Source organism: Ovis aries, chromosome 12 (assembly GCF_016772045.2).
Source record: "Ovis aries strain OAR_USU_Benz2616 breed Rambouillet chromosome 12, ARS-UI_Ramb_v3.0, whole genome shotgun sequence".
In the NCBI taxonomy this organism is placed as follows: Eukaryota; Metazoa; Chordata; class Mammalia; order Artiodactyla; family Bovidae; genus Ovis; species Ovis aries.
In genome coordinates, this window is record NC_056065.1 from 53,153,747 (window position 1) to 53,167,047 (window position 13,301).

At 39.8% G+C, this 13,301-nt stretch overlaps 1 protein-coding gene across 5 annotated transcripts in view; it reads right to left on the minus strand.

The window, feature by feature from the left end:
* PRDM2 (PR/SET domain 2) overlaps positions 1 to 13,301 on the minus strand; it is a 131,912-nt gene that overhangs the window by 82,491 nt on the left and 36,120 nt on the right. For all 5 annotated transcript variants that reach the window (XM_042257443.1, XM_042257444.1, XM_027975876.2 and 2 more), the window contains exons 4-5: positions 13,008 to 13,111; positions 2,812 to 2,964 (exon numbers count right to left, since the gene is read on the minus strand). In XM_042257443.1, coding sequence (XP_042113377.1) covers positions 2,812 to 2,964; positions 13,008 to 13,111 — 257 coding nt within the window. The remainder of the gene's footprint in view (positions 1 to 2,811; positions 2,965 to 13,007; positions 13,112 to 13,301) is intronic.

A 13,301-nucleotide genomic window follows, 5' to 3' on the forward strand; every position in this document is an offset into this window, starting at 1 on the left:
CCGGGAGTTGGTGATGGACAGGGAGGCCTGGCGTGCTGTAATTCATGGGGTCGCAAAGAGTCGGACACAACTGAGCGACTGAACTGAACTGAACCCATAAAAAGCTTAACCTCACAGAATATAATCACTAGTAAAAGAATCTAAAACGGCCTGATGCATACTTGAGCAAAATCAAAGGTCAAGATTGGAGGAGGTCTACAAAGATTAGAGCTCCGTTACTTCCAACAAAGAAAAGTAAAAATGATAGTACAGGTAGTCAGTAACACTTTGAGTACTTAGGTTAGACAAGGAACTCTTCACAGAATCTTGCACATGTTGGCTTGTTTAATTTTCATAACTGTATTATTAATGTTCAGTAGCTCAGATGGTAAAGAATCAGCCTGCAATGCAGGAGACCTGGGTTCGATCCCTGGATCAGGAAGATCCCCAAGAGAAGGAAATAGAAACCCACTCCAGTATTCTTGCCTGGAAAATCTCATAGGCAGACGAAGCCTGGTGAGCTACAGTCCATAGGGTCAAAAAAGAGTCAGACATGACTTAGTAACTAAACAACAATAACAACACTATTAATTTTACTATTACCTCCATTTTTACAGATGAAAAAATTAAGACAGAAGGTGTAACTTCTCATGCTTCCCTGTCTTCTTCCCTGTGCTTCTCTTGAAGGCAAAATCTGCTCACAAGGCAGTCTGCTCCAGAGTCCCTATTCCTATTCATGACACTACTGTGCCTTGCCAAAAATAACAGCTACTATTTATTTAGTACTTATCACATGCTAGAACTCTATCCACAATCACCTATGCAATCCTCTTGATAACCCTCTGAAGTCAATATATAATTATCTATATCGTACAAAGAAGGAAACTGAGGCACAGAAAGTGACTTGCCTAAGGTTGCACATCTGGTAAAATCACAGTGACTTGCCTTGGGTCACAGAGCAAGTGAGGATTTAATCCAGGAGTCTGGCTCCAGAGTTCACTCCCAAACACTATTCTCTCTTGCTTCTCAGTGGTTCTTGGCTTTGCCATCAGAGATGAACACACCTCAACTTCAAGTCTGATGAAACCATTGCCAAGTGTCCCAGCATCTCCCTGGGTTCTCTCTGCCCTGGAACCTCATTCCCACTCCCTTGACTGTCTCATATGCACACCTCATTGGTATTTTCTCTCCACCAGGATTCTCCTCACTGATGTAATCAGATGTAACTTCCACTTTAAATAAATTTGAGAAACAGAATGAATTCTTGAATCAAAGTGTGAACCCAATCTCAGACTCCAGTGTAACAAAACTGTACAGTAATGCCTACTAGGAAATCACACCAGAAAAATCATCCAGCAGAAAGAAAATGCGAAAGAAGGTTACAGAAGTTTTAAATAAGAAAGTACTACAAAGAAATATTTCCTGCAGGAACTAGAAGCAAGAACGTGCGTTTAGATGAGAAAAAGGACAAACCAACTGGCTAAAGCCGACAGGGAAAAATACAAAGGAAAGCAAAGGAAAACTAAACAGCTCTAAGATAATTTGCCAAGTTCTAGTGTGAGATACAGTCAAAACTCAGCATGCTGCAAAGATGACCATCATCTTAAATGCTTGCTCATCAAAGAGTTTTCAGCTCCATGGAGATTAAGTTTTTTCAAGGACCGGCCCGCAATCTGTGTCATTTTTAATGAAAGTAAGTGAATAAAGGGAAACCTGCCTTGTAGCAATTTTAGCAACCATATCTAATCCAGAAAGCAGAGAGCAACAATCCTCTCTCTTTAGAGCTTCAAGACTTGGCCTTTTGGGAACATTTCCCTGTATGGTGAGTGCAGATTTGCCTTCCAGGAGAACATGGAAATGAGGGAGACAGATGAGGGCTTGCTTGTTGCAGAGATAACAAACCATTCCAAATTCTAACTTCCCTGAATGTACTCAGTGACCCCTGACCGCACCATAAACTCCAAAAAATGATTTTCCTCTTTTTTTCCTTTAGCAGAAGTAAGAAACATGTTCTGTGTAATTTTCATTCTGAATAAAATTCATGGAAAAGATGGGGCTTCCCTGGTGGCTCAGTGGTAAAGAATCTGCTTGCCAAGGCAGGAGACACAGGTTCAGTCCCTGATCTGGGAAGATCCCACATGCCATGGAGCAACTAAGCCCGTGTGCCACAACCTGTAAGCCTGTGCTCCAGAACCCGGGAGCCGCAACTACTAAGCCCACGTGCTGCAACTACAGAAGTCTGCGTGTGCTACAGCCCATGCTCTGCAGCAAGAGGAGCCACACGGTGAAAAGCCTACACTGCAACTAGAGAGCAGCCCCACTCACGTGACGGAAGAAAAGCTTGAGCAGCGACAAAGACCCAGCACAGCCAAAACTAATAAATACATACACTCATATTAAAAACATTTAGGCAAAAGAAAAGCTAATCCAAAGCTACATTAGACTGAAAACTAAGAATGTGTTTTCTGTTAACACAGAACCACCAGAGCTGTTGAGTTTCGCACAGTTAGATAAAGTGGACCGTCAAGACAGTTCCCAGTGCATTTGTGTCTTAAGAGGAGAGAAGTATCTGCCACATACATGCTTAACTCATCAGTATCAATAAAGACGCCGTATGTAATTACTTAACAGAATCTTCATGCTTTAGTGCGCTTCCTCACATCAGCAGTGGCAACTGTATAGTTAAAATACAGACCTTTCAGGGTGGTGAATCCCTTTCAAATATAACCCTTTCAAAGTCTGCAAAGTCGTTACTGATAGCCGTGACTAAGGACAGCATTTGAAAAAATGCATGTAGAGTATCTACCAGCAGACTAATTCTAACACTCTTACCTTTAAAGTTTTATAGTAAATGGCCCTGTTGATTTCCAGTGGAAATAAATTTTGCTCTTCTCCTGAGCAAGCCCAATTCACATAGCGCAGCCAGTTCCCCTTCTCTGGATCGGTGGCATCAATGCACATCCATCCCAAATTTGGGTAATAGACCTTGGATGGGGGAAAAGAACAGCTGTTAAAATAGGGGTATCTTTTAAATGTTTCCATTTTCAATTTTTAAGACAATTCCTGTTCATTATATGGAAGTACTCCATAAAGCATTTCACATCAACAGAATAAGCAGCATAAAAAAGGAAATAAAAATGAAAGCTGAGGTCCAAAATTATATAATCCTCATTAGTTATTTTTCTATTTGGGTGTAATTTTTTTCTGCTAAACTTTATGTGCCATATAATAAACGTGCTTGATGGTCTCCAAATCCTTCGCAAACACGAACACGAGGCCTAATGATAGCTCTCCTCCCCATAGAACAGAGAAGTGCAAGACTGCAGCAGTGCTCCTCAGCACCCAAACGCCCTGAGCCTCCTGGGCTATTCAGCAATTCCAGAGTGGGGGTCCAGTCCTGCTGGGGTCCACAGCTCAGCAGGTGCCTTTGCTGCAGTGCTGACAGAAACTTCAGTAAGGAAGCATGCAGTGTGAACCTCCCTCCATGTGGGTGATAGGGCGTGATGCTTTTTCTGCAGACTCTGTTGACCTTAAACACTTCTCTACCCAGAGAATCTGTATTCTGGGAAATATCAGTTTCCTTCTGAAACAAGACCAAAATCCTGACCTGTCTCTGAGGAGTCAGATCAACTCCACACTTGCAAGACAGAAGCCCTCCCTGATTATCCACTCTCCATCAACTCCTCCTCCTAGAGGCCTCTGGCTCTCATGCCTTCATTTAAAGAGAGTCTATTGAGCAGCTGTTTCTTACTTTGTAGATACATACATACATCTATGTTCTACTTTCCCAAATTTAGACTGTAAAACACTTGATTAGGCACTGAAATAGAATCAATTGGTGACAGTCTGTCAAAAACAAAGCAAAAGAAATGAGTCTTCTACTTTCTCCTTTGGAAGAAAGGAGAGAATTTTGATGCTTCCATTTCCTTCCTATAGTCAAGACCCTCACCGCTCACATCTTCTTTTCACATTAAACACTGTTTGTTTACTGCAGGTTTCTTTCCTTCAGGAACAAAGCCTCCACTCTTGGCTCTTCTGGGCATGCCTGTGTCTCCCAGCCCAGGACTGCCAGGGCGGTGCCCACCTTACTGGCCCATGAACACCACTTTCTTCCTGCTAGGGGTTACACATCTGGCATAATGCTGCATGCTTTCCATATTATCTCATTTAACCTTATGCATCAGGTTATTACCCCTTTTTGCCACATGTGGCAATTAAGGATCAAAGATTATATAACTTTCCCAAAGTCACTCACTTAGTTGAGTACTAAAGATGACCGTAATCCCAGCGCTGCTTGACCTCTATTTATCAGTCCCTTCCTTGACCATCCCAGCTAAAACTATGAAGCCTTGTCTTCCCAGCAGCACCCCCAGTTATCTAGTCATCTCCTGATTTATTTTTCTTCATGGTGCTTATGCTCTTATTTTCCTACTTAGTAACTGTTTCCCCACACCAGAGTATCAGCTCCATGAGAAAACATCTGAGTCTTTGCATTCACTATAGTACCTCTGAGACTTTGCCCAGTGCCTGGCAGAGTAGGCTCTCAACAAATAACTATGAAATTAATGAAATGATATTATCATACACAAATGTATAACTATCATCATTTAATGAGCACCTACTATGTGACAGGGATCATGCTAGAAAGTGCTTCGCAGTTAACTTTATTTACTCCCCACTAAGTATCAAGGACAGTATTTTCACTATCCTGTAAGAACCCACAGTCAGTTTATTCAGCAGCTGGTTGTTTACTATAACATCTCTCTGCACCACCTGAAAAGAGGCTATACAGGTCACATCGGACTCCTTTTCAAACTCACTGTCACACTCACTCTCGGCTCGCTCACACATGAGCAGGCACACACACACTCTTCACCCTTGAAAACAAAGAGGAAGTGCAGCCCCACGTGGTATGTGTGGAAGAGACAGAATCACAACACAAAATTTAAACTTCACACACCAAAATAATTTAAGGTGCTTTACTTTAAAATGCTTATGAGATACTTTTGCCAAGTTTCCCAGTATGATAAAATAACAAAAATGGGAATATTTAGTTGGTCTTTTAAGAGTGTCAGTCCCTACTGGTTACTTTTTAGTAACTTAGGGATGAAAAGGCTTGTTTTGATTTATCATAGGAGACAGCAGAGTTCCCACACACTCCCACGCACATACTGACACAGCTACAAACACTGCAGAGATGGTGCTGGAAAATCCCACATAGTTAAAGGCAGCTGGAGAGAAGTAACAAGAGTCTACCTACCACCTGGAGGATAACAGTAAGACTGTGCCAGAATTTCCTGGCTCGCAGATCAATAATGACCCTTGCAAAGAGCAAGGTGTTCCACTTGAGTAAAAGTTTTTATGTAGAGCTCATTTTGTTACAAAAGAGACTAAGGAATCTACTAAGTCACACTTAAACTAAAATGCTCAATTTTATAGAAAAGATGAACACTTCAGTTTTTTAAAAAGTGCAAACTAGTAATTCACAAAGAAATACACATGGCCAAAATCTCAAGGAAAAGAAGTAAATTCACCTAATAATCAAAAATAAGTAATTTTTTAAATTTGCAAAATGGTTAAAAATTGTTTTTTAAGGAGGAAAAAAAACCACACAGAATTAGAAAGCAGACATTCTGCCAAAATGCTGATCATAGAATAAACCGGAATCTTTTTTTGGATCAAACTAAGCAATACTGGCTAAAGAACTTTAAAATGCACATGCTTTAATCAGCATATACACTTGTAGGAATTTATTCTCATGACATATTGGGCAATCACACCAAGATGTATGTACAAAGATGTCCACAGGAGTGTGATTTACTATAGACTCACTGTGAAATGGAGAACACCACAGATTTGCTCAGTACGGTAATATCGGAATATAGTGGAATAATAGACAGACCTTAAAAAATACTGTTGTATGAATGACTAACTGATTGATATGGAAACTTTTACTTCCTGTAATCTTTGATTTCTTAAGAATTTTCTCAGTAGTAAACATACATTAGCTCTATAATTAGGAGAATAAGATGACCAGAAGATGTAGAAATATAATCAGTAGAAAAGACAGCCATAATACACTGATGACTGAATAAAGCCATTTATAAAAAGTATGGCTTAAACATATGAATATATGAAGAGAAAAATGATCTGAAATCTAAATGCATGAACATGTTAATAATGGTTTCCTCGGAAAATGGGATTCTTCATACTTTTCATTTTCCCTCTTCTGCTTATCTGAATTTTCTACCTTCTCTCCACTAATTTAGTATAATCTCTAAGTAAAAACGGAAGAGGGTGGGGAGAGCAGGCTAGGAAGGCAGCCAAGCTCTGTTGAATGCTAGGCTCACACTACCATCCTCTTCCCATCACTGTCACCATCATCATCACACACACATCTTTAAAAAAATATGTAGCCTTCTCATTTTCACTGAGTTTCACCTGTAACTGGAACTGGGATGAAAATGTGTTTTCATGCAATTTCTACCATAGCTGGAATTCCAACTGGTTTCCAACCAGAGTTAAATTCAGTGACTGATACACAGAACCATATCTCTAAAATGTGACAGAATTACGCTCAATATATGTGCAAGTTACGAGACTGCACATGTACCACCACACTATGAAGTCAGGGTGGGGAAGACAGGGAGAATGAGACTCCTGTCCTTTCAGGCAGAGACAGTGCCAAGACAGGTCCAACTCACACCCCAGCTCTAACTCAACAATGTTACATAACAAATCTATTTCCACATCCTTATTAGGACCGAGAAATACTCAGCTGACTTGATCCTAAGGAGAGATACTTCCATATAATCAATAGTTCTTCCTCTGTAAACAGTCTCTGTTTACAAAGCAAAGAAAGTGAAAGTTGAAAGTGAAGTCACACAGTCATGTCCGACTCTTTGCAACCCTATGGACTGTAGCCTACCAGGCTTCTCTGTCCATGGGATTTTCCAGGCAAGAGTACTGGAGTGAGTTGCCATTTCCTTCTCCAGGGGATATTCCCAACCCAGGGATCGAACCCATGTGTCCTGCATTGCAGGCAGATTCTTTACCACTGAGCCGTTTAAAAATTTCATATAACCCTAGAAATCGTACTCAAAATGTTCTGTGTTTATGTACATTTGTATATTTGCTGGGGAGATTTTCGAAGCGGTCCACAACATGCCGAAGACTAAGACTCTCTAGGTAGACTCTGCTAGTGGCAAGATCACTGAACAGGCAGCATGAAACCTGGGCATCCTGACTGACAGCTTCAGAACCCCAGGCAGGCCAACTGCTTTCAGATCCGTCATCTGTGGAAAGATTTAGGGTGTTTCTAGTATTCTTTATTTCACAAAAAAAAATCCCCACAGGGTACTGTCATTCGTCTATATAATACCACAAGTATTATAATGCCAAGCTCAGTGCTCCAGAACTGAGGACAGTGCCTGTCACATGGTAAGCTTAACACAGGGGTTAAATAAGTAAATAAACTCTCAATTTTCTCCTTGTACCATTAACATGCTGTCAATCGAGTAACAAGTTCACTTATTCAGAAAGATGGCTTAATTCTCTGTACTTCAATGTCCCCACCCTCCTGAAGGTACTAAGAGAAGAAGAACACTGGTGCAGCAGTTTCTGTGACAAACAACTCTATGGCTAGCCCACTTTTAAGTAACAGCTTCAAAATCTTTGCACTTCTATTAACCACACTGCTTCACAGCAAACCTAAGATCCCAGACATCACCACGGTCACTCCCTCTCTCTTACACACACAGACAAGGGCTCAGCAGACTTTCTACAAAGGGCCAGGAAATATTTTCAGCTTTACAAACCATACGGTCTCAGTCACAACTGCTCAACTTGGCCACTACAGGGCAAAAGCAGCCACAATCAATATGTAAACAAATGAACACTGCTGTGTTTCAACAAAACTTTATTGATGAACTGAAGTTTGAATTTCATATACTTTTCATGCGTCACAAAACACTTGATCTTTGTTTAAACCACTTGAAAATGTAAAAACCATTCTCAGCTCTTGGACTGCAAAAACAGATGGCAGGTTGGATTTCCCCCATGAGCTACGTCTTTTCTTAGGACATTCTGCATGGTGTAGAAGTGGGAAAGGAACAGTAAGAGCTGAGCGGTACTTTCTGACAAAAGGGTCTACAGAATCAGCTGGTTGACTTCTCCACTCTTTTATAGTTTTGTCCATTTTTTAATCAAAAATACTTTGAAATTAGAAGAACTGAGATAGCAAAAATTATGAAATGTGCTTGTTAGTAGCTGATCGTAACAGTGCTGAATGATAAAAAGTTTGTTTTCACTTCTGAAAAAAAAAACTATTCAATATTAAAGTCTCATTATACAGAAATAAATTCTCTATCAATTTTAACTGAAATGCAATTCTACTTCTTCTCTCTACCCTCTGGACTCAAAATTTGTTGCCTGAATAATTACATACAAATGGAAGCAGTGGACTATCAGTTTTCATTGATAAGAAAGGGGAAAAACTATCAAAAAACATCAACAATATTGGTTTTAAAAAGCTAGGAAGGAATATTCACCCCTGGTGGCTATATGAATTAGTGCAATCCCTTTGGAGGTCTGTTAGGAAATTTTACCGAAACTTAAAATGTACATAACTTTTGACTCAACAATTATACTTCTAGGAATTTATCTTAAGAATTAAGAAGACAACCAGACAAGTGAGCAAATATGTATATACAGTTAGTTTGATATTTGGAAGAATTTGGGTTTCTTTTTTAATATTATAGAAGTAGAGATGACTTACAGTGCTGTGTTCATTTCTGCTGGTACAGCAAAGTGATTCAATTATATACATAACTATATTCTTTTTCATTATATTGAATATAGTGCCCTCTCCCATACAGTAAGTATACCTTGTTCTCTGATCCTATACTAGCATCTGCGAATCCCAAACTCCCAATCCTTCTCTTCCAAAGAATTATTAACATCACGGAAAGACTAAAACTACTTAAATGTCCACTGGTTTAACAGTGGAAGGATACATGGAATTCTAGGTAGCTATAAGAAATAATGACGTGGATAAGCATTTGAAGCGGGATATACATTTGACATGTACACATCTACAACATATTAAGATAAAAAAGCATGTTGCAAAACTGCATACATATACTGTTTGATCTCAACTGTGTATGAAATGTCTAGATATAGTGTTTGTATAGGTAGCTGTGTGAGAGAGACAGAAGAAAAACAAGAGGCAAAGAAACAGAGTTAAAAGAATGCATGTCATGGTGTTGACTGGTGATTTTTACTTTCTCATTTATAATTTTCTGTTTATATTATTTTGCAAATGACCATGTATTACTTTCATAATTTAAAAAAGACTTATTAGAAGGTACAACACCATGAGTGGTCCCTAATGTAAACCATGGACTCTGGGCAATAATGGTGTGTCCGCTGTAACAAATACCCCGTTCTGGTGGAAATGAAGCCAATGAGGGAAGCTGTGTATGCATGTCTCATGGAGGTTGGGGCAGGGGGGAGAAGGAGATATAGAAACTCAACTTTCTGCTCAATTTTCCTGTTAACCTAAAGTGCTCTAAAAACTAAGTGAAAGTGAAGTCGCTCAGTCGTGTCCGACTCTTTGCAACCCGTGGACTGTAGCCCACCAAGCTCCTCCGTCCATGGGTTTCTCCAGGCAAGAATACTGGAGTGGGTTGCCATTTCCTTCTCCAGAGGATCTTCCCAACCCAGGGATTGAACCCAGGTCTCCCACATTGCAGGCGGACACTTTAACAAGGCTATTCTTAAAAATACATATTAAAACATGCAAACAATTCAAAAGTTCTGTTCATTAGAAACAATCTGAGCCCCACAGAAGTGAATGTGAAAGGCTTCAGAATACTGCACGTTGCTGTGTGTGTGTGTGTGTGTGTGTGTGTGTGTGTGTGTGTGTGTGTGTGTGTGTGTGTGTGTGTGTGTGTGTGTGTGTGTGTGTGTGTGTGTGTGTGTGTGTGTGTGTGTGTGTGTGTGTGTGTGTGTGTGTGTGTGTGTGTGTGTGTGTGTGTGTGTGTGTGTGTGTGTGTGTGTGTGTGTGGCGGTGGGGGGGTACATGAAGTCCAGTGTTTGGCCTGCCAGCAATTCCCCACCAGGAACTGACCACAGAGTACTCTCCTCTTTCCAGAACCTGACTGTTCCATGCATTCACCCTGAGGATACTCTCCTGTTTCTCTCCTGTTATTTCTGATATAATAGCATGCTTTCAGTGGAAACTTAGAGGACTGAAGGCTGCATAAGATAGTCAAGTGCTCAAGAAAAGCAATTTAACACTTTCTCATAGATTAGCTTTAAAATGGAGTTCTAGTGGAGGCGAAAGACCAGGTTGCTAAAAGATAAACTGGTCTTAAGGGGCTGTAATGGACGAACAAATGCCAGGTGAGATTTTAATGATAAGCAGTATCTGTGACATTAAGAGGAGGCATTCTGATGCAAGTCAGAGGATAACACCAAAGTTAATGAGGAAACACTAAATTTTACCTGGATTTTTATTTTCTTTATAAGAAATATGTACATTATAATTTTTGCTTCCTATACTTTGCCAAATACATACTTCCACATGTGTATGTCAAATATATCTACTTCTATTTTAACAGAGCAAAAAGGTTTAGAGATTTCTATATGGAATATAGACCTCAGAGCTGAAACCATTTGAATGACATCCAGATTTTTTTTTTAATTGCAGGGAAGAAAATCCAGCCTTGACAAGAACTAAATCTTTAAACCTAACAAGAACTGGCCGTGTTATAAGGATTCCCAACTATGGCAGAACATAAGGAGAAGTATCTTAAATTAACAATGGGATGTTAACAGGAAAAACTGAATCTCTAATATCTAATACATCATGGCTCCAAATTATACTTTTTAAACAAGCTACTACGAATTCATACTTTAAGAATTTCAAGGCAAATGAAACCTAATTAACAAAAGGTACTATTAGTAACATATAAAATGCCCAACAATATCAAATTGTTATGTTGAGTAAAGCAGGTACCACAAACTTAGGTTTAATATTAATGACATTTGTTCAACCTTAGATACACACAGAACTAGAGTACGTGTTCTCTGGTTCCTCACCAGGATTAATGGTAACCTGATAAAGCATGTCTGTTGGTTTCCCTTGTGAAACTTCTAAAATTAAAAATACAGTTTATTTCAGAACATAATTTTGTGGTTCAGACATTTTTAAGCATTTGGCCATTATCTTGATTAATTAAATTTTTTTTTTGGTTGGGCATTTTTTCCACAAATACAGCACTCTTTTAACTTGAAAGTTGTGAAATAAGAAAGTAATTACTCCCATGGTAAATCATCATTTCCTAAGTCCCCTTGGGTTAAATATCACTATATATATTATAAGAGATTCAGAGAAAGTCTCAAAATTACTGAGAGAAACTGTTAGAATTCTCAAGGCAAGAAACACTGTTCACAGCACTGAGAAAAAGAGCAACATACCACAGACGGACAGACACCACAGAACTTCTTGACTGAAACTCCCCAGACATTTCCCAGGCAAATTTTATTTTTAGGCTTTTATATGTTTACATGTTAAACAGATGTGATTTCCACCTAAGACAATCTGACAGGAATGCTTTTCCTCACCACCAAAAAAACTTCTCTGGCTGGGAGTCATGCCATTGAGTTCCACAAGAACCTGAGGAGTTTCACGGAGGCTGCTGACCTGAATTAGATTTAATAGAAATGCTTAATTCATAGGCAACTCTTTAAGAAACAATAATAAGATATTTTATCTTCACAGCTTTCTTCATGAGATTATTTTTTATTCTCCCCATTTTTAAATGGAGGGTTTTAGGGCCCAAAGGTTAAGGGCCCTACCCAGGTCACAAAGGCAGGATTTGAACCCTGGCTCAGTCGGTCAAAGAATCCAGCTGTAATGCAGGAGACGGACTGCAACACAGCCAACCTAGGTTCGATCCAACCGAGTTCGACCCCTGAATGGGGAAGATACCCTGGAGAAGGAAACGGCAACCCATTCCAGTATTCTTGCCTGGGAAATTTCACAGACAGAGGAGCCTGGCAGATCCATGAGGTCGCAAGAGTCGGACACAATTTAGTGACTACACCAGCGCCACCAAACCAATGAAGCATTTCTAACTGCCTACTGTCAGGCAGCAGGACACATGGACACGTGGTTCTGCTCTGACAACACCCTCCACACGTGTGCCCACAAAGGGAGCCTCTCCCTCTGGTCTACACCGCTTCCCTGCATAAGGAGTGTGTGACCGCTCCCCATCTTCCAGGATCATTGAGAGAATGTGAAACAAACAGAATGAAAGCCTTTCTAAAAAGTCAAAGCACTACACAAACACGGCTTCTCAGGTGGCTCAGTAGTGAAGAATCGCCTGCCAGTGCCGGAGACACAGGTCCAATCCCTGGGTCAGGCAAACTCCCTGGAGAAGGAAATGTCAACCCATTCCAGTATTCTCACCTGGGAAATCCCATGGACAGAGAAGCCTGGTGGGCTACAGTCCATGAGGAAGCAAAAGAGCTGGACACTACTTAGGGACTAAACAACAACAACTATATACACAGTGTGCTAAGTATGTCCAACTCTGAATGTTTCAGCAACACAGAGATTACTTTCTAAATGACAGAAAAGATCCTAACTGTACTTTATTGATATTAGCGGCCACCTTGGTGTGTCTTTTACTGGCGTTCGTCTGCAAGCCTATAAGTGGCAGACCAAACTCTCAGCTGCAAAGCAAAGCAAAGCAACCTGAACAAGGCAAATAAGACGCCAATTTGACATTTATTGTTGAAGACAGCAAAGCACTTTCAAACTACAAATGTGAACAGCAATCTGTATCCAAGGAAACACATTTTCTATTAAAAATATTCTTTATTTTAAAGAACATGTTAAGTTGACTGATTAATTTCAGAAGGTCAAATCCTGAGAAGATAAATCCTTTAAAATAAATCCTTTCAAATCCTTTAAAAATGTACTGAACTCTGATAAGCAAAGGACAAGGAGCATTTCTTACCTCCCACATGTATACATTATTCTTAACCTGAGATCTTTTTTTCTTGTCACCGACAAATGGCCCAAACTTTTTGCCTTTTAAAATTGGTTTAGTGGCCCAGACACCTAGAAAATAAAACCAACAGTTTCACAATGCATTGTGGTTAAAGACTAAAGCACTAACAGCAATTCAGTTACTGAAAAGACTAGTCACCCTAAAAGCAAGACAATGTTAACTGAGATCACAGAAAATCAAACTAAATCAAGTATTCAAAGGGGATTTTTATTTTTCTTCTCAACAGTCTTCTGTATTCTT